The sequence below is a fragment of the Callorhinus ursinus genome, unplaced genomic scaffold (genome assembly GCF_003265705.2).
Source record: "Callorhinus ursinus isolate GAN/ISIS: 27379988/994484 unplaced genomic scaffold, GSC_fseal_2.0 scaffold15, whole genome shotgun sequence".
NCBI lineage: Eukaryota > Metazoa > Chordata > Mammalia > Carnivora > Otariidae > Callorhinus > Callorhinus ursinus.
Genome location: NW_027397077.1, coordinates 10,614,575 through 10,638,736, shown reverse-complemented (window position 1 = coordinate 10,638,736; position 24,162 = coordinate 10,614,575). Strand labels below are relative to the sequence as shown.

Sequence of the window (24,162 nt, the reverse complement as noted above, 5' to 3'; positions counted from 1 at the left end):
AACTTAGTATTTTTAGAATACCTACCACATGGATGGAACTATATTAAGATATAATGAGGAAATTTATAAAAATCAGTCAAAGCTATAATTACAATGTCCATCATACAATAAAAAATCACAAGACACATGAATAAGAAAAAAAAAGGCCACTTCAAAAGAAAAAAGGAGTCAACAGACACAGAAATGACCCAGACACTGGAATTATCAGAGAAGAAATTTAAAACAGCTTTGTAGCTGTGTTTGAGGACTTAAAACAACAACATGGCTATAATCAGTTCACAGGTAAGGAATTTCAGCAGAAAATAGAAACTATAAAAAAGATTTAATGAAAATTCTCAAACTAACAGTAGAATATATAAAACATTCACTGAATGAATTTAACAGCAGATTAGAGACTACAGAAGAACGTGTTAGTGAACCTGGAGACTAATTAATAGAACATAGACTGGAAACAAACAAACAAAAAAGAGCCACAGTGCAAGGTAAAGCAATCTAACACAGATGTGACTTAAGTTCCAGGAGGAAATGTAAAAAGAACGGGGCAATAAAATTTTGAAGAAATTATTGTTAAAAAAATTTTTTTTAAGATTTATTCATTTATTTTAGAGAAAGCATGTCTGTGAGCATGGGAGGGGTAGAGGGAGAGAGAATCCTCAAGTGGACTCCACACTGACTGCGGAGACCAATACTTAACCAACTGAGCCACCCAGGCTCCCCATTGTTAAAAAATTGTCAAATATGTTGAGAATATTCAACAGTCTCAGCAAACTCCAAGTAGAATAAATATAAAGAAAATCACATCTAGAAACATCCTTTACTTATCACACTGTACAGTATACTGAAAATCAAAGATAAGGAGAAAAGTCATGAAAGTAGCAACGAAAAATGACTTACTGTATACAGAGGAATAAAGATAAAAATGATGGCTGACATCTCATCAGAAACATTAAAGATCAGAGAATGGGATTATATCTTCAAAGTGCTAAAAAAATAATAAACTATCAAGTAAAAATTCTATAAACAGCAAAATTACCCTTCAAAAATGAAGGTGAAATAACAATATTTTTAGATAAACAAAAGCTAAGAGAAGTTGTGGCTCCCAGACCTGCAATGTAGAAATATAATAACAAAATAAATAAAAATGCTAAAAGAGGTTCTTCAGGCTGAAGAGAAATGGTAACAGATGGAAACTCAAATCCATAGGAAGGAATGAAGAGTGCCAGAAATGGCAAATGTGTGGGTAAATATATTGCCATCTTTTTTCTTATTTAATTTTTTAGAAAACAGCTAATTAAACCAAATATGAAGCCAAATAAAAATAACACTTCTGATGATATTTATAACACATACGGAAGTACAATATATGGTAATACCACAAAGGATGGTGGTAGGTAGAATCATACTGTTGAAAAATTTTCATTCCACGTGAAGTGCTACTTCATACACTAAATTAAGTCTAGATACACTGTACACTTAAGGATGCTCACTGTAGTCCTTAAAGCAACAACTAAAAAAAATATATTTAAAAAGGTAGATTAGAACTTTCCTAGGGGGTAGAGGTCACATCTCAGTTTGTAGAAGTCCCATAATCTAGAACAGGGTCTAATATGTACTGAGTCCTGGATAAATGTTAAATTAAGCAATAAATAGACATATGTGAATAAAATTAACAGGATAAGAAATGGTGAGCATCAGAAAAGAGGCAAAAATAAAGTACCATTAGAGTTCAGAGGTGAGAAAAATTATTATCTGGAAAGCAGATAAAAGTTTTGCACTTATGGAAAATAAAGATATTATGGGTTCTCTGTGTCTGGGGACATTGCTTCTAGCTGTGGGGGAGGTGAACTCTAGAATCTCCACTCAATCAAGACTCACTATTGGGGGCTTTGCTCCAAGGTCCCTTGAACTCCCAGATTACATGAGGTCTGCTAGATGTGCTTTGTGATAATGCCCTGTCCTCCTCCTTCATGTTGTTTATCATGATTAAAATGTAATAATTATTTATGTCATCGTGGCTTTAATACCCATCACCGCTGTTAGATGGTGTGCTTTGTGAGAACAAGGACAGCATCAGCTGAGCTTATGGCCATATCTACAGCACAGCACCGGACACAGAGGAGGTTATGGACAACTACTTGTGGAATGACTGCAGCACATGAGAGATGGATGAAATCTTAGAAATCATCTAGATGCACAAGTATGTCATTTCATGGAGGAGCAAAGAGACCACAGTAGCTGATCTCGGAGCACGTAAACGGTCCAGGTGGACAAGATCTACTGGAACCTACATTTCAGACCTCTAGACCAAGGCTCTCTGTGTTGGGTCAAGCTGAGGCTCCGCCTGCCACTCCTTCTTACACTTTCACATGACCAACAGTCAGGGTCCTGTGCCTCACATGTGACCACCAGACAACTCATTAACACAAAGCCCAGTCATGCACTGACCTTATGAAAAGTTACAACATTCTAGCCAAATGAACAACAACAATAGTGTGTGTACACAGAGAGTGTGTGTGTGTGACAACTGAGAAATGACTTTAATTTTCAAATGTGCACCCTTAGAGGTTCTGGAGAAACGATTTACACATCAGTATTGTGCATAAATGACATGTGACACCTAACTAAGAAACATCCAAATGTAACATCTTAAAATGCAGAAGACTGTGACCCCCTCCCCCACCAACCTGATAAAAAGAAAAAAAAATAGGCACGTTCTCATAAGTTAGATTAGAAGGGGGAGCTTATTTTAATAGAAAGTGAAAATTTCCTTCTCTTTTCATTTATTTTCCTGTAGATGTGACCCCTATGTTTCTCATTTATGCACAAAAAGTCAATTTGCTACCTCTATTAAAAGCACCATTTCTCATTCTGGGGACGGGGTCTTCTGTGCCCACCTCCTCCCTCTGCAACGAGCTCAACACCTCATTCAGGCAAAGAGGACAAGGAGGGACTGGGGCTTGACAGGACTGTATGAAAAAGTCCGTGAGGATCGTGATTTCCTCTGCTCAGAAAGAACCTCTACTAAACCCATCCTTTGCTCACGCCCACAACGTGCGGGTTTCCCGAGGGCAAAGCCTCACTGGCCAGCAGGGAAAAACTGTCAGGGAACAGGACAGCCCTGCTCTGCTGCTTGCTGTTCCACTGCCCTTTCTAATCCTTCCCAGGAAAGGCTTTCTTCTCCCCATGAATGGTGATATAGGCATCCCACCGTGGAGGACCCCGGAGCTCCTGAGCCACCCCCTCTCTTTACCTGGGTCTCCCTCAGCAAGGACCTTCCCACTCTAACAGGTCTGGCCAGGAGGCCGCAGTGGGAAGCTGCTCGCAGGAGGATGGTGTATCACCAGGCTGTCCCACTTGGAGATTTCCCATCACGGTCTCTGCATCCTTCCCACTCCAAACCCCTCACCTCAACATTGCAATGAGACCACTGCATTTGCAAGGGAGGTGTCTGTGGCTTGGGGATGACCCAGAGGGGACGTTCGAGACACTCCATTCCCCCGTTCCTTCCCACTCACACTTTTGTTATCCTTCTGCGTGTCACCAGGCTTTTTATTTTCCTAGTACTTAAAAAATACAAAGAAAAATTATTATAGAAAACTTTGCAATGGAAAAGGCTTCTGCAGGATATACAATTCAAAACCACTTTTTTTTTTTTTCTGCTGTGCACCAGCTCTGTGCAATTGGCACTTATTGGAGACAGCTTTCAAAGAAAATATGTTTGCGGTTCAAAGATAAGCAGGTTTTTAGTAAACTGTCAAAAGGACTTTTTTTCATCTTCTTCACTGCCAATGGAAAAACCCAAAAAGAAAGAGTAAGTACAAGGGGGGGGGAAAGCATTCTCTCTAAGTTATGCTACATGTGTAGACTTAGTTTTCTGGAAATTCATCAATGAATAGGATAATCGGGGCTAGGGTCTGCTCCTACCACTCCATCCTCACCTCACGTTGGGTTGAATGAGGGTGCAACCCTAAAATAATCACGTTATAATTAAGACACAGGGTTTTTTTTCCAACTGTTTTCATTATAATTATCAATCTCATATGAGTTTTACATAAAAAAACCTGTATTAATTCAAAGCACAAAATAAAAAAGCAAAGATGCCATTTTAACAAGGCCTGTGTTCATATCAATTATAACCATAAATTGACCAAATGGAGAGATATCAGAGAGTAAAGAACAAACCAAGAGAAGACCCATCTAGAACCTACAGGCCCCCCATGGAGAGGGACAAGCCAGAGAGAGGGCTGAGCTGATCCCTGTGTCAACAATAGAGTTTTCCAGCCAATAAAGATGACCAGGCAGTTCTGGTTTCCATGGAAGACGCTGCATTGTGGGTTGTTCCCACAAGCACACATGTTCACACACCCTTCCAAGGCTGGGTTTTGCCTGTTGCCCCAACGGAGTTTTTGTTAAGAATAAGCTAATACCGTGTTAGGGGACCTTACAAAGGGGACTGCTGACGTCAAGGCCATAAGCCCATGAGAAGAACATCAACCTCTAAAGAGAATGTAAGACAAAATTTAAATGAGAAATAAAATCCTGACAATAAAAGGAGGAATGGCTTTCTTCTGATAACTCTTGATTCCACCAATGAGAAACAAATTCTTCACTTTCAAAGCACTGATGCAAAAACTCCAATCTAAATGGAAAGAAGAGGCTGATCCACCATTTCTTTTCTATTTTGGGGACAAGGGTCTAAGACTCGAAGCTACAGAGTTTAAGAAATTTTACAAAAGCACTGTTTTTTGTTTTTTTGTTTTGTTTTTTTCTGTAGGAAAACAGACTCCCAGCTCCCTCTGAACTAATAGCACGGGGATGTCCTCAGCATTATTTCACTATGAGCAGATGGTAGTCTGAAATTTTTTTGATAAAAACAATCCACCAGCAGGGGTTGCCAAGAGGTCAATGGAACCCAGATTAACAATTGATCAGCTCTAATGGACTGTTGTAGCAATAAACCCAGAGCCCATGCACAGACCTGCTATCCCAGTGATAGCAATGGGGCTGACATCCAAGCTGTTAAGACTTGCACTTAATAGCATTGAAGCTTCGCAGCTTCAAAACCTTCATCGAAGGAGACATGCATTCTTCCATGCACATCTATTTTCTCAAAGGCTTCTCTTTTACAGGTTCTCACAAAAGCACACATGGTTTACTCTGACCCAGAGAAGATTTCACCAAGGTCTGAGGTCCAGGTAATAAATGACACTCTGTAATATTGACAGATTATTTCAACCTCTACTCTGGTTCAGACCACAACTACAGCCCCTGATATTTCTCTTGCATTTATATAAAACAGATCATTGGAGGAAGAAAAACTGGGCTCCCCTTCTTTGTTCCTAAGAAAACAAAAACTCTAACAATCTAAAGACTCATTTTCTCAGTCTCTGTCTCTGTCTCTGTCTCTCTCTTTTGGAGGGAGATGCTAATGGTGCATTTATGTCTACAGCACCACATTTGACAAGGGAATCAGCTGTGCTATACCAGAATTCCACTGTAAAGCTTCAATAATAGGAAATCAGAGCATTCTTGAAGGTAGCACTAGCTTCCAAGGGACAAAAAAGAAGTGGCTCTAGGTTAGTTGAACTAAACCACAGAACATTTGTCCTCTGCTGAAGGATAAATAATCCCCTCAAGTCATTAAATCATTCCCTCCCTCGCCCACTCATATTTTGTAGACAACTGATCTCAGAATAAAATTGACTATATAAGCTATAACCACCACCAGATTTTCCAATCATCTTTTTCACTCTCCTATAAACTGACTTCTTCCTGTTGGACAAGTGGATACAAATGTTTGGTACAGAAAAATCCAAGAACAAAGACATTCTCTTCCATAAGTACAATACAAGGAAACCAGGAAATTCAACATTGATACATCATTATTATCTAATGCAGAGTCCATTTTCAAATCTTTGCTTCTGGTTCTGGATCCATTGCATTTCATCATCATGGGTCCTTTGTATCCTTTAGTCTAGAGCAGGTCCTCAGTGTTTCTTTGTCTTTCTTGACCTTGGAAGGTTTGAAGAGGAATCCATCCAGTTACTTTGTAGAATATTTCTCAATCCAGATTTGTCTGATGTTTTATTATGATTAGATTCAGGTTACACATTCCGGGCAAGAATTCTACATAGGGATGCTGTCCTAAAGCCCAACACACATCTGGAGGCACTTGACATCACTTTGTCTCATCACCGGTGATACTAACTTTGATTACCTGTTTAAGGTGGTATCTGCCAGGTTTTTCCATGGTAAAGTTGCTATATTCTGCTTTGTAATTAATAAGAAATTTGTGGGCAGATACTTTGAAACAATCAATGTCCTGTTCTTCATCAAACTCTTTCCTACTAGTTTTAGTATCCATTTAAGAGTCTTGCCTGAATTATTACCATAACCTTCTATATCCACCATCTCTCCTATATTTATTAGTTGGCATCCTACTGTAAGAGCTTTCCCTTTCCTTTGTCATTTTTTTTTTTAAGTAGGCTCCATGCCCAACTTGGAGCCCAGTGCAGGGCTTGAACTCACAACCCTGAGATCAAGACCTGAGCTGAGATCAAGAGTCAGACACTTAACCAACTGAGCCACCTGAGCTTTCCCTTCTTATTTATGTATGTATTTATCTATCATCTATGTCTATTTATTTGTATCTTATTCGAGTGGACCCATGGATTCTTATTTTATTCAGCATTATAATCTCATTTGAGTTGATTTGAATTGAGTTTTGGTAATCTACAACCAGAATATTCCCCAGGAGAAGGAGATGGTTTCTCTTGGCAACACATTCAAGAGGTCCCTACAACCCTCACAGTTACAAAGTTGCTTCCTGATGCTTCCATTCAATCCCTCTGACCCACTCTAGGGATTCCAAACCCTCTGAAGAGGAGGCACACTAAAGATAAATGTGACCAGTAAACGGCCCCCGGACCTTCCTACGGCCACCATGTAGGTGTGGCTGGAGGAAGCAAGGTGCTTCTTGCTATATTCAGGTAACTCCTCTGCTCCTTCTCTTGCAGCTTTGCTCAAAGAGCTGGGCTGGCCTACCCCCCACTCCTGATGTTACCAATAGTCCCTGGCACTTATCCACCCCTGCCCCCGGAACCTCTCGTGCTTGGCTACAGTCCTGGCTCTATTTGCTTCAGATGTTGGCATCATTTCTGAAAATGACCACCAAATGGTGGGTTTGACAGTTCCTCTTTCCTCTCCAGACCCATTATTCATCCTTTTGCACCTAGCTCAATTTCAGAAGACTGAACTACATCAACCACACCAGTAATTGGCTTCAGCCAATGGTGGATCCCAGCAAGATATCAGAAGGCTAGACGCTGTTATCAGGATATTATCCCCCTAAATTCCATCCTTCTAGCTCACCATGATTGGCTGCACATCTCTATCAAATACCCTTTCCATATAGCTACTCTGCCTGGGTTCTAGAAACCACTCCTTCCTCTCGCTCCTCAGGCCAGAAGTGTGGCTTGCCCTGGGGTAACACCATCACTTGTTGGTTTCTCTAACCATACCTTTGTAAATACTCCTTTTATTAAACTTTCTTCAATTACCCCATTTGAGTGTGCGTTCTTTTACCCATAAGGAAAAAAATATAGATGGGGAGGGATGAGAAGTTCATCCATGGAACGAAGACACCAAAGCCTATTTTCATATCACCACCTTTTTTTGTGCTTGCATATTCATGTCTGCCTTTATTGTTTCCAATAAATGAAACACAGCAAAATAAACACTACTTCCTAATTGTGACCACATGCCAATAGAAGAGATACATTCTAGCAAAGCACAGACTTAAGGATTAAGATTCACTCCTTCTGTTTACGGAGCAGTGAGGAAACACCACAGAGCTCCAAATGACAATAAAGATAAAATTTCCTCTGAGAGGAAGAGGGACCCAAAGGAATCTCCAGGTATTATTCAATTCACTTGTTACCTTTTAATATGTTTTCTATCTACATGGCAACATCAAAATCCTTCTCGGCCAAACACAGGTATTCCATAGTTGGATATAAGATATACTGCCAGAAGTTTATTAAACAGATGTTCAAATCCCATGTCAGTGAGGGATTTAATTTTTAGACACAATTAACAGTCAATGCAAGACTATATCCATCACAAGTTTGTTTTCAGTCATCTAAAATCCAGCCAGGGAAGTGGTATTTACACATATCTGCTTACACATATCTACACAATATGCCATTAGGAGTTCTGGTGATTATTGTTAGTTGACTGAGGTAACGTCCTCCAGAACTGGGGAGGAGTTCATCAAAATCTGTTCTGTGCATGTGCATGAGTGTGTGTCGTCGCTCACTATAACTGTTGTGGTGGAAAATGGTTGGGGATCGCCATCCTGCCCCGTCAAGAAATAGGCACATTTATTCCAACTCTGTACCATTCTCCTGAGAGCCCTTCTCTCCCATCCACTGAAAGCAGGTGTCTCTGGCACACTTAGTGCTTCTCGTTTGGCAGCCAACACACAAAAAACTTAACTCTGACTAGAATCGGTTACCTGCAGGTCTGCGTCAAATTCATGTTTCAGATGTGCTTCTTCTGCAGCCTCCACAAGACGCTGAAAAGAGAGAAGGCGACATGAAGGATCCAAACTCTGGCCCGGACCCCGTTCCAACAATGCGAAAAGACTGGTGTTTCTCCATGGCCCCAAGATGACAGATTACATCATGGCATGTGCATTGTGACCTGGAGGCTTTGCTCCCATGAAACTGAAGAGAGCAATACCAGTGTCCAAATCTGGTTTTTGCCTCCATCATTCCATCGTGGTTTTTCTAGCAAATAGTTACTCTTATGTGTGTATGCATGCACACAAGTTCTGCATCCATTTTCATAGCAATTTGTAACAATTCAAAGACACTGGCCCTTGAGGCCCAATGTGGATGCCAAAACCAACCTAGACGAGTGTATCCCTTAGGTATAGAGGGCTCTTGGGTCAAGATTTATTAAATTGAGCCCAACACTAAGTGGGCTAACTTTCTTCCCCTTTGGTTTGAGAAATGCTACTTATTTTAATTCCCTCAATCATTCAAAGCAATTCTTTCCACATCCAGTTCTAGTATGTAATTATCAGGTGACAGTTATTTGAATTTATGGTACCTCAATGCCATTTTGACAATCTGCATCCCAATAAGAAAATCACTGAAATTAAATCAATAAGCAGGACCCATAAATATGCAACTCTTGTTACTCTTCTTAGCCAACTAAATTCAAACAATCCATAGTCTTATGAAAGCAGTTTCATAAAATTCCATTTAAAGGCAATTAGTCACCTATCGAAATCATTTTTACATTAATTTGAATTTGCCAATATTAAGTTGAAAACATAGGCTAGAGAATACTGCACAAAACTCATTTAGTGAGATAATAGTTCACTGAAATTTCATCAAACTAAAAGTGAAACCTTCAGATCCAGGTAAAAATTCAGCCATTTCTATTTTTCTCCTGGTTACTCTTGTAGCCTAGGCCATCTTTAACTTTTTTTAATTGACATAATACGGACTTGAGTTTAATAGGCCACGTTTGAAATATGATGACATGGGTATTAATCTCTAAATGATTACGAATCAACAGACAAATGTTCCATGAATAATTATTAAATTGGATATGGAAATGAAGAGGTTGGAATATATGTGGGTAACATTAGGCACCAATATAGACCACTAAGCCGTCTCTCTCCATAGAACATACAAAAAAAGAGCTAGGCCAGCCAGAGACCCGCAGACAGGACTCCAGGAGGGTGGCAAATCTGGCTTCCCACATTTCCTTCGGATGGCCAGGAAGAGATTTCCCCTTCTCTGGTCAATCAAAGAACAGACCCCAGGAGAACATTATAGGGTCAGAGCCAGAAGACCCAGTTCTAATTCTAGCCTAGATGCAACCCACTACATCTCAGGCAAGCCTCTGCCCCTCTTGGGCCTCAGTTTCTTCATCTGAAAACCCTGAAACAGTGACCCTAGAGTAGTGCTTCTTCAAGGGATGTCCCACTCCAGCAGCATCAGTTTCACCTGTGAACATGTTAAAAATGCATGTTCTCATGCCCCATCCCATCTTACAGAATCAGAAGCCCTGGGGGTGGGCCCAGCAATCTGCTTTAACAAGCCCTCCAGGGAATTCGGAAGCCGCTAAATTTGAGAACCAGTGGCAAAAAAACAGCACTCATCCTAGAGCTGAACTCATCCCTGCTGCCTTGATTAATGATATCCACCAGCCCTCCAAGGTCTTTCCAACTTTCATTTGTCTTTTTAGAATCTGTGTACATAAGTATTTTCATTATAAGACATTAAATGCTTTCTAGAAGCATAAAATGGAGAGAATGAGAAACAGAGAAAAAGAAAAACAAGGAGAGACACTCTATGTAGATTGGATCCATTGGCCCCAAGCTTTCATTGGGTCACAGTCTTCCTAGAATCATCCTAAACAATGAAGTCTGTCAGCCTTCCAGGATCACATGACCCAATCAGCAAATGCATCCAGGTGGACTTTGACAGATGAGTGACAGACAGTGATACAAGGAATCTATGTATTTGTCAGAGCTTATTCTCTTAATCTTCGTAACAGATTTAGAATTTTTATGTTATGTATCATGAAATCAGTTACATACTGAGATTTATAAATTGGTTATAAATATTATACATGTCTGGACACTTACATTATCAAAAAAAAGTCACGCATTTTGATTATGTATTTACCTAAACACACAGAAGTTGTTGTTTCATGGTGTCTAAGTACTCTGAGAACCCAGAGAAGAAATGTGGATGACATGTACAAATGATCAAAAGATAAGAACAAAATAAAACTTCATGATGACAAAAATAATATTAAAAGAAGTGAACAACTGGAAATGAGGAAAACAATAAAGCAGTGTAACACCAACAAATAAGAGAACAAGATGGAAATAATAGGTAGTTGAAATTATCACAAAATAACACAGCACGAAATGTATTTCATGTATCTAGAAAAATACATTTCATTTGCCTTTGTGCGTATATTTGTATATGCATATCATACATACCATATGACATTCATATATAACATGACATGAAATGTATTTCAACCACTGTAATACATGTCATGGTGTTAGGAGTTAGTTGGACAGTGAGGTAGTCAGGGCCAGGTTCCCAAACAAAAAAATATGGAGTCAGGACAGCTCAGATAAAACAGCACTGACATCTTGTTTTGCAGCTTAGACAGGACTGCACAGACATTCTGCTTTGCAGCTTTTGCAGAAATGACTTCTGCAAAACCACCTACAATAAGAAAATTAACTACAAAAGCATTTGTCAATATCACGGGCAAGACGCAGTTGAGACCTAAGCCCCCAGATGTCAGCAAAAAAAGACCATCAGCACCTGGACTTTAACCTAATAGGTAGACAGATATGTGACCAAAGCCCTGATTGACTGAACTCAGCACACCCTGATTGCTTAGGAAAGTTCCGCAAAAGAGTTCATAAAAACCCCTAAACTTAGAAACGCTGAGGGCAAACCACTCAGGTCCCCCTCCCTCTCTAGGAGCTTTGTACTCTTGCTCAATAAACTTTGCTTTGCTGCCCACCACTCTTCGTCTGGTCTACCTCTTCATTCTTCAAAGCGGTGTGACCAAGAACCTGGGCACCAATGGGACACAAATCCTGTAACAATGGGGCACAAGAAGGTAATATATTGGAAACAATTCAATACCTTTGTACTAACTACTAAGATCAGCCAGAGCCCTGTTCTCTGTGTGGAGCAGTGAGTACCCTGCTAGCCAGCTAGCCAGCTTTTATGTTCATTCTCAAGTTAAATTTGCCACATGCTTTTTTTAACTTAATTTAATTCATATATTTCTTGTTTCCATGAAGATATTTTCCCATCAAGCTCACTACAAAGCCTTAAGAATAAGATTCAAAAAAATATGGTCCACTGGCAGTGACACCTAATAGTTATCTCATGTAAAGCAAGTGAGTACTTTGGAACAGGGCTCTTTGAAAGGATTCACACTGGAAATCCCCGAGAATAAGCACATCTCTTGTGCACAATGGTAATGACAAACATCACAAGAACTGTGCACCTTTTGTAAAGAACAAAGGATAGTTGATCTTTCTTCTGAAATACTCTTATAAAGATACATGAGTTAAAAGAAATGTTACTTAAGAAGGATATCGTGTGCCATAAATTTACCTAAAATGGAGTCCTGAAGACAGAAGTTCCTACTGTTAATAAAACAAAAATAAATTGAATCACCATTTAAAAGTCAAGACCACTCAACTTCCATCTCTGACACTTGCCAGTAGAAAAGAGCAGCCTCTCATGTCTCTTTCCTGAGCAAATACCCTTATCATCTAAATCAAATTAAGTATGTTTTAAAAATAAGTTTGAGTACCACTTGCAGGTAAGGAAAATCAATTAAAATTTGCTAATATTTTAGTTATTATATAAGGAACCACTGAGCCTGAGGGAAACTGTTACTCTATTATACCTATTGGAAAAGAAGTGTGCTTTTCATAATAATAAGTTAATTTTCTCTCGTATGAATTCCCCTTTTGGATCTGCAGATGGGATTATAGAATTGTGAATGTGGTTTTTAATTAAAACTGAACACTGGAAATAAAAATGGCTTTGAAGACTAGCATTCAAAACTGAGCTCGGAGGCAAGGAACCGGCCGTGCCGTCCATGGATCCTCCCCAAGCTGATGCCAAAGCAATCCGTCACTCAACAAAAATGGTAACAGTGTACTGGAATATACATCCTGGCCTTGGAACAAAGCATCTACGAGCCGGAAAGTTGCAATTCATGAGTTGATGTATGTTTCAGCGACTTTTTATATTTCTAAATAACTCTTCCCTTTTAGTGAAATAAATACAAACAAAAGCTATCTTTATAAATAAGAAATGCTAGAAGCCATGGACCATGGACACTATTTATAGCCATGGTGATGGCAAAACTGCCAAGGGGAATAGTGGGATATTAAAGCATTTCGTTTAAAATCACATCTTATTTCTTGTTACAGTGACCCCACGTATAATCAGTACGATGCTACAGGATGCAGTCTCCTGTCTCCCCCCCCAAAACACTTAAATCAAGACTATAGCTAAAGACATCATAGAGGTCAAGCTTTCCATCATGGTTCAGGAGGAGGGAAAATAGGACACCAAGTCACAATATAAATTGGATCAGAAAAAGAAAACGATTTTGTTTGTTCTACTTGTATTTGATTTTATTATTATTATCTTTTTTATTCCTGATTATCTTGGCTTAACGGGAGGAAAGAAAGAAAGAATGGGGGGGAGGGGAAGGGTAACAGAAAATATGATATACAACAAAGTAACCTACTACTAGACTCCTACTGATTCTATCAGAATGAACAAATTATGTACAAATGAAAAAAGTTTTTTTTAATAAGAAAGGAGAAAGGCGGGGGAGGGAGCAATTACAGAAGAAAATCCTTAAAGCAAAACAGAAATATAAAAACCATATGGAGTAGCAAAGAAAAACGTTATTTTTATTTCTCATGTTAAAACTAAAAAGCTTTGGCTTGTAAATGCTGTTATAATGGGATATTGGAATTTAACAAAGATTTCAAAGCACTTAATACATTTCGTGGTTTTCATTTAACGTTTTGCAACAACACATTTAATAATCAGACCAGCATTTTTACTGCCATTTTTTTTTTCTGGAATGAATACATAATTCTTTCTCAAAAAAAGGGTTAAGTTCAGGGCGCCTGGGTGGCTCAGTTGGTTAAGCAACTGCCTTCAGCTCAGGTCATGATCCCAGAGTCCCAAGATCGAGTCCCACATCGGGCTCCCTGCTCAGCAGGGAGTCTGCTTCTCCCTCTGACCCTCTCTCCTCTCATGCTCTCTCTCACTCTCTCTCTCAAATAAATAAAAAATCTTTAAAAAAAAGGGGGGGGTTAAGCTCAACTGAGGCGATTCTAAGGAAAATCTATAACCATTAAAATGGCTTTGGGCTGCACCAATGGTTCACTTGGAGCTAATGATTGAATTGTCAAGAATATCAGAGTTAGAGATCATGTGAGTCTTCCTTCAAATCCAACAAGCACTAAACTCAGTGTAGAAGAACAACCAAATAGGTCGATCAAGAATGATAATTGCAGTTACAACCATACCTAGTGTGGCATGGTTCACTTTTCCTTACACTAGATTGAGCAGCTTTTGCTTTAAGGGCTACAGTTCGATGGAGGAAGAGTTACACCTTCTGCCCATCAGTGTCTGCCTGGGGTTAATGCTACCCTAGCACCATATTATGTGGCAGGGCTTGAACCCAACATGTTGACCGTCTACAGCACTGAAGACAGAGGAGACCCTGGTCCTCTCCACATCACAGATTTCAAACTCAATTGATCCTAGAAATAAAATGAAAAATCTCTATCCTCATTCAAACTGCTGTCAGCGCATGAAAAGATGTCTCTGGGAATCTCGATAAAATGAGATTGATTTGTTCCCAGGGCTAATTTCAAACACTGCTTTCTTGTATAAAGGGTCAGAAACCAACAGTTTAAGAACCATTAAGTTGGGGGAGGGGGAGAAGAGGAGGATATTCAAATTTACATTTTCATTCCTTCTGCATGGAAATCCCTTCCCTTTTGTTCTCAAGATGGAGTTTTTACTACCCTGTAACAGCATAGATTCATTTTTGCTGCTTTTGTAGCTGGAACAGTCTCATCACTATTTCCCAAAGTGTGGGGCTTGTACCAAAAAGGGAGTCCTGAACCAACATGAGGTGCTTTACAGAAGGGTGAGGGCCACACACAAGGAAAACAGTGATTTCATCATAAAGGGGCAAGTGACAAAGAACGCTGCCAGTAGGCGAGGAAGCTTCCCAGAAGGAAGTGACATCACAGTTGTGCTCTAAAGGAGAACAGGAGGCTCTTCCAGAACAAGGAAAGGTGCTGAGCAGTGTTCCAGCCCACAGGAGCAAAGGAACTTCTGGAGGCAAGAAAATGTTCTAGAAACAACTAGATCTCAGAGACCTACACAGAAGGCCACATCAACCAAAGACCAGCGGCAATAAGCCAGCGCAAAAGTCAATAACCTGGAAAGATGGACACAATTAAACAAGAACTCTTTTCCGTCCCACCATGGAATGCTGAAATCCACAGAGTCATATCTAAGAGCTTCCTAATATTCAGTAATCCTTATTGATGTAATGTTTTCACTTTTCAATTCCAATAGAAATGACACATATAAATAAATCACCAACTATCAAGATGATCGTTTTAGAGAAAAACAGCTTTTAAGGAGCCTTCATTATTTCTTTGTTCCTGTAGAAGAAATAAGCTTTGTTGCACACGAATGAACATTCTGTATAAAATGACCTTCTGCCTGAAAGCTGCAAAGATTGCTCTGCTTTCAAAACGGGCAAACATTTCAAAGTGGATTATAAAAGCTAATCTATAAAGTTTCCAGAGAAAGCAGGTAACGGAACAAAAGAGCAAACACATTCAACATGTACCTGGGGCTCTCCTCCCTTCCTCAGCTCCCCCACTTCCCTGCTCCTTCAGATTACATAAGCCCACACCAGACTTTTACAAGACAAAATAAGCCTAGAACTTACATCAGAAGACAGGATCACAATCAATAACAAACTATCTTTGTTTCCACAAGAGATATCTGTTATCAGTTTGAGGCTGATTAAATCAATGTCTGTTATCAACATGAATGGCCAATTTCCAAACCAAAGCCACGTCATTCTACAGCTAAAGCTGCATTTGCCCAAGTGCAACGTGTGCCAAGCTACTGCAGATAGAAACAGCCAAACTTTGCTCCAGGGGCTGCCCAAGGGCCACAGTAGCTGGGAGGAGTTAGGAAGAGAAGACGAGTAATTTTTCCAAATGATCGAGCAGTTTGTGGCATGGACTACCACTTATGTTGCCTTTTTGGGAATGGCTTCCTTGATTACCAAAATCAAGTGTACTTAACCATAAACCTTGAAAAGTCCCCTCAGGACTCTTCAGTTGGGGGATAACTGGGCTATTTCCTTTGTGGGCAATGGAACTGGAACTGTCATTAACTTCCTGTGGGGACAGTCCGGGATGAGTGGGACTATGTCGGTTTGAGGATAGACATTTGTTTTCCACTAAGTAAGGAAATCACCTATCACTGAAGGCTCTGACAGTGGTGAATAAAATTCTGTTCCAGCCCTTAATTACATCTTTTCCAGGACTTACTGAGAGGTGTGGACTGGAACCCACAATGGTAGAGCATTGAAGGTACCATCCAGCTAGCTAAGGAAGACGGGAACATCTACCATAAGATAAGGTGCAGCCAAGTTAATAAGGTGTTGGGGCCAGTAAGAAAATCTGTCCTACAGAGTTTCTATTCCGAGTTGTAGTTCACTTCTGTTCAACTTAGTTTAGTAAGTATTTGATAATAACCCATTAAGTAATCAGAATGGCACCAAGAACTGAGTCGGACACTAAGCAATAAATGACTTAGTCCTGACCTGCAGGAAGATTTTGGTCCAGTAGAATGAGAACAGGTCTCAGAGCCCAAGGACAAGGGTTTGAATCCAGATCATCCTACTCACTGGTTACTTGATCTGAGAAAATCTTAACTTCTCTGAGTCTCAGTTTTTTTATCTAAGGCACCAAAATAATACCATCTTTGCTCTCTACTTCAGGGTGTGAATTTGATGAGAATGTAGACACAAAACATTTCCTAAAGGATTCTGCACAAGTGCAAGAAATTATTATGATGGGGCAGGGGAAGAGACAAGATGTTCAGGCATAACATGGCTTGATTTTAACAGGGACAGCTCACAGAGTCTATGCCTCCCACGGTTGGAGCTCACGTGGGGGAACTTGGAACAACTCCTCAAGTTCACAGTTACATGGAGGTTATGTGAACGTTAATTCTACTGCCAAGGAAAGGACTCCAAACCTCGTGTTCACAAACACAAGGCTGTGCACCTGCTCCTTAAGGAGTGGTTTTCAGAATCCACCAGTCTTTTCCAGCTTCAACAGCAAAATCCGTGATCAGTGAGGCTGAAAATGGAATGAAGCCAGGGCCTTTATTGAAAGGTTTGACTGATGTCCTCAGAATGGCACAAACACAGAAATTAAGCTGTTTGCCAAAGCAACCTCTTTTGACAGATGGCACCTGAGACATGGACTAGGCCAGCCAGTGTGGCAGGCAGCTCCCAGCCCCTGGACCCCAACCACGGCCAGAGGAGGAAAATTCTCTTTCTCCTTCAAAGTGAAAAAACACAGAACAATTTCCAAGTCCATTCAGACTTTACTACTCAAGATGGATTTTTACATACATTTGATGCATGAAAACGCTATTTTAATTCTCTTTTTATTCTTTCCTTCTCTCCAGCCATCCAAGTGTTTACCAGGCAACTTCAGCTGGGGGTCAGGAGGCAACATATTTTGGTCCAGAGAGCAGGATCTGAAGTCAGACGTCTGACTTTGAATCCTGGCTCCAGCAACTTCATGAGAGCACTCTGGGCAAAAGTCCTGGCACACAGTAAATGTCCATTCGTGTTAGCTCTTATCATTGCCGATGATGATGCCAAGGGCAATAATGATGATGATGATGAAGCATATCAGAGAATTATGCCAGGGCTTGGGCCATGAAGACAACTGGCATATTTGTCATCCAGTTGGGAGGAGAAGCAAGTCATCAGACAGTGTGGTGTGGGCTATAATAGGAGGACCACACAGGTGACAACAGCAAACAGCTGTCGGGTTCCACACCCCCTGTTCCCATGTGTGGAGCTACTCTAAGTGTTCAAGCCAATTAATCCAGTTATTCCTTACAACCACCCCATAAAAGAAAGCATAGATAGTATCCCAACTCTACACATGGGGAAAACAAAGGGCAGAGAGTGTCAAGTGTAATGAAAACTCAAAGCAGGGAGCAGATAACCCTACCAGGGTGTGGGAAACCATGGGGAAGGTGTCATAAATGATGTGACCATGAGCTTGGGTTAAAGGGTGAGGTGAGTCAGCCACATGGCCAAGAGAAATGACGGGGAGGGAGCAGCAAAGGCTCCAAGGTAGGAGCCCTGCCTGTCTGTCAGAGCAGCAGGTGGCCTGGAATGGGGCAGATAAAGGGGAGGAGGGTGCCAAAAGTCAGGCAGGTAGGGTTCAGGTGAGCATGGGCAATGAGCTAAGCAAAGGAATCCTGTGTCCCTTGCACCACAGGGGTGGGGCACTAAAGAGGTCCGACTGGGCAGAAGAGCAACATGATCACTTCTGCACGTTAAGTCATCTTTATACTAATCTGGGAGCAGTGTTGAAATAAATTAGAAGGGGATAAACCCGAAATAAGGAAAGATTGACACAGGGAAACTGCTCAATTTAATGCGAACTGACCGCACAAATATCTCAACCCATCAGCGAGCCCAATTCTCTCCAAGGCATGCCTCATGTTTACCATCACTGTCATCATCTTCCCATAGAACTTAGTCAAAACCACAACCATCTGTCCCTATACAGCCCAGCCTCCTTACAGGACCCCAGCTTCTGCTTCAAGCTCTACTCTCTACATGGCTGCCAGAAGGACCTTTTAAGAATAATTCTGATGGCATCCCTCCTCTGTTGAAACCCTCTGATAAATTCCCATCACTCATGACCATGACTCCCAGGCTCTTCATGATTTGGCCTTTCATCCTCAGAGGCCCCCTCCTGCCCTGGCCCCAGACTTCCAGCCATCCTTCTGGCCCCAAACCATCACAGACTCGTCTATGTCTGTACCTTTCCTGTACTCTCAGCCAGGGATGTTCTCCCAGATCCTCGGATGTTTGCCCCCTATTCCTTGTCATTCATGCTGCAGGTCCAATGACCCCTCCTCAGAGTTACCATCACCACCCACCTCCCACAGAATGGTGACATGCTTTGTTATTAAAACAACACTGAGCACATGGCCAGTGCTCAAAATAGAGCCGTTGCACAAATTAAAGACGATCTATTATTCACCCTACTATGTGCCAGCCACTGTGTTTGGCTGGGAATATAAAATTTATAAGATGCATCTCCTTCCTTTGAGGACATTACAGTCTAGGGAAGGAGACAGAGAAATAGGCAACCACGTTCGATGTGATAAAGGCTCCAAGAGGAAGAAGTCCACTGCGGGATCAACTGGACTGGGTTTAAAGGGGTACAAGGAGGCTTCTCATATATGTTGAGACCTAAAGGGTAAGAGCTAGCCCAGATGACAGGAAGGTCCTTCCAGGATGAGGACATTGCATGTACAAAGACCCTAAGGCAAAAGAGAACATGACACATTCAGACAACCACAAGGAATTCAGTATATGGGGGCACCCAGAGGTGGGACTGCATAGAGGGAGGTAGCACAAAAGGAAGCTGGAGAGTTTTAATATTATTGAAGTTATCTAGATTTAAAAAATTTTCTCAGAGGGTGATCCAAGGCAATAAAGAGAAAGACTGTAGAAAAGGCATGTTAAAGCTATTTAAGAAAGCAAATCTGCAAGACTTGGAGGCCAACAGGACAGAGAGAATGAAGAGATGGACAGAGTCCTGGTAACTAGCTTGGTGCTATTAACCACTATCTAGTACCACTGGGATACCAAGGAATGATCAGAGAGGGAGTTGGAGCTCAGGAGGAACATTTGAGGAAAGGATGGTGGCAGGGGCTGCAAAAGTTCACAGTAATACCAAGGAATGTAATGATGGAAAATCTGCTGATTAAGGATATGCGTTGGACGGCACCTGTTGACACTCAGCATCACCTAAGCTACCCCTTCCATGGCAGGGGCCAGAAGCCTGAAAACTACATGTTCAAGAATCCTTTACCAGCAGGTCTTTGGATTAGATCCCGGATAGACCAGCAAGGCAAAGACAGGAGATGCCAATATTCTCCAACTGAAGCTATGGCCAAGTGTGTGGGCATCGGCACATGACACTTATCTTTGGCTGGTGTCATCCAGATGCCCCCCTGAGAACTACCCACTGAGTCTACAGAGGCTAAAGCCGGGGGTGGTGGCTCCCTGTGACCATGGCACTTCCTGAATCTAAGCACTTGGACAGCAGTTTCCCTGAACTTCACACCCCTGGTTCTTCCAACTATCAGGTGAGTTTTAAATTTCCTATATTAATCATTGCCTACTTGAATACCTAAAAGTTTTTTGACTTTTCTGACCAAACCTGAATGAGTGAACTAGAGGATGACTGTGTAAGAATCATTTCAGAGTGGAGATAGGGGCAGGGGCCAACGTGCAAGAGCAGAAAAGTGGGAGGGACAGGAGTTTGGGAGAATATATCCAGACTCCTTGTCAAAATACTATCAAAATACTAGGAAGGAAGGAAGGAAGGAAGGAAGGGAGGGAGGGAGGGAGGGAGGGAGGGAGGGAGGGAGGAAGGAAGGAAGGAAGGAAGGAAGGAAGGAAGGAAGGAAGGAAGGAAAGGGAAGGGAGGGGAGGGCAGAAAAGAAAGAAAGAGGGAGGGAGGAGAGATTTGGGCCATAGCAGGAAGGGACTGCAGGGTGAAGGAAGGCTTTAGGACAAAAACATGCTTATTGCAACAAAAAGTAATAAGAACTGTCCTGGGAAGCTCCCTGAAGACCCAGCTCAGGGTAGCTCTAGGATCCTTTCCAGGGACCAGCCATTGGGGCCAGGCCCCCAAGTCAAAGATCCTTAAACTCAGACTTTCCACTTTATCTCCTAAGGAGATTACAGGTGCAGTCACAGAAAAACCACTGCCCTGGAGGGCAAGGCTGTTTCTGTGCCATCCCCCTCCTGGACCACATAGCCTAGGGGGACATTACCACTTCTTTTTACTGTATCTTTTATTTTCTTGGGAAGAGCTCAACTATATTATACAGGTCCCCTTTGTTAAAAAGCCATAATTTGTGCAATGTAAATATTTAAAATATACCACAATTTGAACTACGCTTTGTCATTTCTTCACTTCCTAACATACTGGGTGCCTTGGGGGAAAAAGAATCCAGATGGCCTGGGTCATCCTTGACTTTTGAAGGACTTTGGGAAATAGGGCCAAGCTGGCTTTTCCTCCTCTAGTCTAAAGTAAACCACATGTACTTATGTGTAAAGCTTATTCCAAATGAAATCAAGAATGAATAATGAAAAATAAGTCTAATCCCATGATCCTAGTCCCCAAACATTTTACGCAAGCCCCCTGCCCTCCGTCAATGTCCTCAGGAAAGGCCCTCCTCCCGCAATGCAGAAATAAAATCCTGATGCCAATAGTCTGAATTTTGCCCAAGACTTTCAAGAAGATGACAGCTCCAACTCAAAATGTGGGGTGGCGGGGAACCCGCCCTATGGCATGATACTCTGTGCGTGAGCATTTGAGTCTGTGGGGAACTGAACAAACCAAGGGGCTGGGTTCAGAACAAAGTGTGTGTACATTAAGCTCATCTTCTGTTATTTTCCCCTTCTAGGTCTCCTAATGTTCGTTTGTGTTCAAGAAATGACATTTTCACCCTCCAGAACCAAACTTCACATTTTTTAAATTTCTAAGGATGAGATGCTAGCTTAAGAGATAAGCTGGCTCTCCCCTTTTTAAAGCCCAGGTAATGAACTGAAATTACATATAAAGTTTGAATTTTTATGGGAAGTTATTCTTATAATTTATTCCCTCCTAGTTTCAACTCTCTGCTCTGTCAACCCTTAATTATAACTTTATTTCAAAATGGCAAAGAAATAAGCAGATACAGAAACACATGGTAGTGATACAAGATTTGAGGATTTTTTTTTTTAATGAAGAAAAGACAGAGCCCCTGAAGGACTAAGTCCATTTTACATAAAAGTAGACTAGGACTAAAACCTTAAATTCCCTCGATGTTTATTGTTTATGCAATGCCTCATTTGTAAACCAAGCTTGCTCTTGACATTCATCATGCTTTGCTCACACACTCCTCCTCCAGCCCCACATGCCCTGCAGTTCAGACTCTTATAACTTTCCAATGCTCTCACAGGACCAAACAGAATGGAGTCTTAGATACAGCACAATGCACTGAACACGCCCACCCTCCATTTTCACCTTTCTGCTGCCAACTCCCCTTCTTTTACTGTGAAATAGAGGAGTAAGTTCAACCCTACCAAATTTCCACTTTGTGAATCAAAAGGAGTTGGGTGTCAGCCGTCCTAGAAAGTTGAAGCAAATTCATAAAATATATTTAAGCTTCACTGGTTTTTAATTTCCCATTAATATTCTAAAGGGGTGAAATGATTTCAAGCAAATCAGGTAATCCTAGGGAGATGCTAAAGGGAATGGGCAGGATCAAGGCCCTCCTCTGTGCCAAACTTTACAAATGTTTGTCCATTTAAGCTTTACCATAAGCACTCAGAGGGCAGGGACTATCACCTCCCCATTGTACCAATTGGAAACAGTCTCAGAGGCATGAAGAGACCACCCCATAGTGACCCAGCAGGTGAGGTATAAGGTTAGGAGTGGAACTCACAACACTCTCACTTGGTTGAACTTTATGGAGACTCAAACCACTGATGCCAACATGGATGCCCTCTGGAGTGACCTCCAAAGGCCCTTGGAACCATGGCCAGGAGCAGCTGTCTCAACTGGTCTTTCAGTTAGGACACTTACAGCTAACAACCAAAAAAACTGAGGCCAGGATGTCCTTGACTTTCATGAGCATTTTCCTTTAAAACCAGGTATAAATAGAGGGGCAAAGAGCTAGAACGGAGGAAATTACACACTCTCTTATCTTAAGCATCATTATCAGAAAGTACGTCTGTCATCTAGTTATCTGACAAGAGAAGAGCAGACTAATTTTGGTCACAACCTTCTTCCTGACCCAAAAACGTGGATGAAAATCTAGCTTTGAAGACTAAAGATAATCTGAAGGCTGATGATAGTCTACTACCTCTCACTGCTGAGTGGTCCTCCTTTTTGGGTCTGGAAACCACTCAGAGAACTTCCTGTCTCCATCTCCCTGGTGACAGGAGCTTGGCACAAGAGTGAAGACCAAACGTTTAGTTTTTGATGTGCTGGGAGAGGCAGAAGCCTTAGGTAACAGCTCCTGAGCAGTGCCCTGTCAGGTCAAGACCAGCTCGGTCCCCACGAGTGAGCCACATGGACTTGGCTCAGGAGCAGGAGACGTGTCAGGAGGGATGGGCTGCGGAGGCCAGGAGACGTGTTCCTCACACTGCACTGCTCGGTGCCTTGTCAGCAGCATCTTAGGCGAACCAACAGCCAGGATCCCTGCTTTCATGGGGCTTATATTGGAAGAGACATAGGTAGCAAGCAAGGGAACAAATGTGTTAGATCACATCAGGCGAGGATGAATACCCTAAAGATTATAAAACAAGGCAATGCAGTAGGGGGAGACAACAGTACAAAGTTTGGGGTGGTCAGGAAAGGAATCCCTATAAAGTTGAAACTTGAATAACAAGCAGGAACCTAGAGGACAGCTGAAAGAAGAACTTTCCAGGAAGAAGAACAGCAGAACAGCAAGTGAAAAGGCCCTGCGGTGCTGGTTGCTAAAACCAAAAGCAGATCCATGAGACCATATCTAAAACTGTTGGGGCCAGGTATGCTATGCTAGTTCAGTTTATTTAGATTTTTGAAAGAAAATGATGCATACTTATTATCCATATTTATTATAAATCCTCAGTGAGAGCTGGAGCAGCACCCCATAATCAAATATTTATATTTCTATAGTAAGATATGATTATTTACATTAAATAGAACAAAAATTTATTATACCTATCTACATGTCAGTTCAGATCAAGCTTTTCCACCAAATGAGTAATGAAAAATTCTCAATTTTCAGAACTTTCTAGGTTTCAAAATTGCAATATGAGATTGTGAACCTACTCAGGCTTGAAAAAAAAAAAACATTAAGTTGATAGAAGAGTCTCAGTTTTATGTTGTTAGCCATGAAGTTTTCTTAGCCCTTTGGCTCATCTACCACCCGGGCCAGCAAATCACAACATTAAATGAGTAACGACAGATCAAATAAATAAGAATGGGAAGAGAGGTCTTGTTGCCGTGATGAAAATGCCCAGACAATGTGATGTGCATCAATTATCATATTATGGTGATACACACACAACTTGGCAAATCTACTAAAATCACTGAGTTGTACATTTAAAATGGGTGAATCATACTGGATGTCAATTATACCTCAATAAAGTTGTTAAGAAAAATAATACCAATGGGAGAAACTCTGAAATGTGAACTAATGCACTATTTTACAA

General features: G+C 41.2%; 1 protein-coding gene across 1 annotated transcript in view; it reads right to left on the bottom strand.

The window, feature by feature from the left end:
* The window catches only part of CACNA2D3 (calcium voltage-gated channel auxiliary subunit alpha2delta 3), an 876,446-nt gene that overhangs the window by 605,674 nt on the left and 246,610 nt on the right, over window positions 1–24,162 (bottom strand). The window contains exon 4 of the mRNA XM_025885299.2: window positions 8,516–8,575. Coding sequence (XP_025741084.1) covers window positions 8,516–8,575 — 60 coding nt within the window. The remainder of the gene's footprint in view (window positions 1–8,515; window positions 8,576–24,162) is intronic.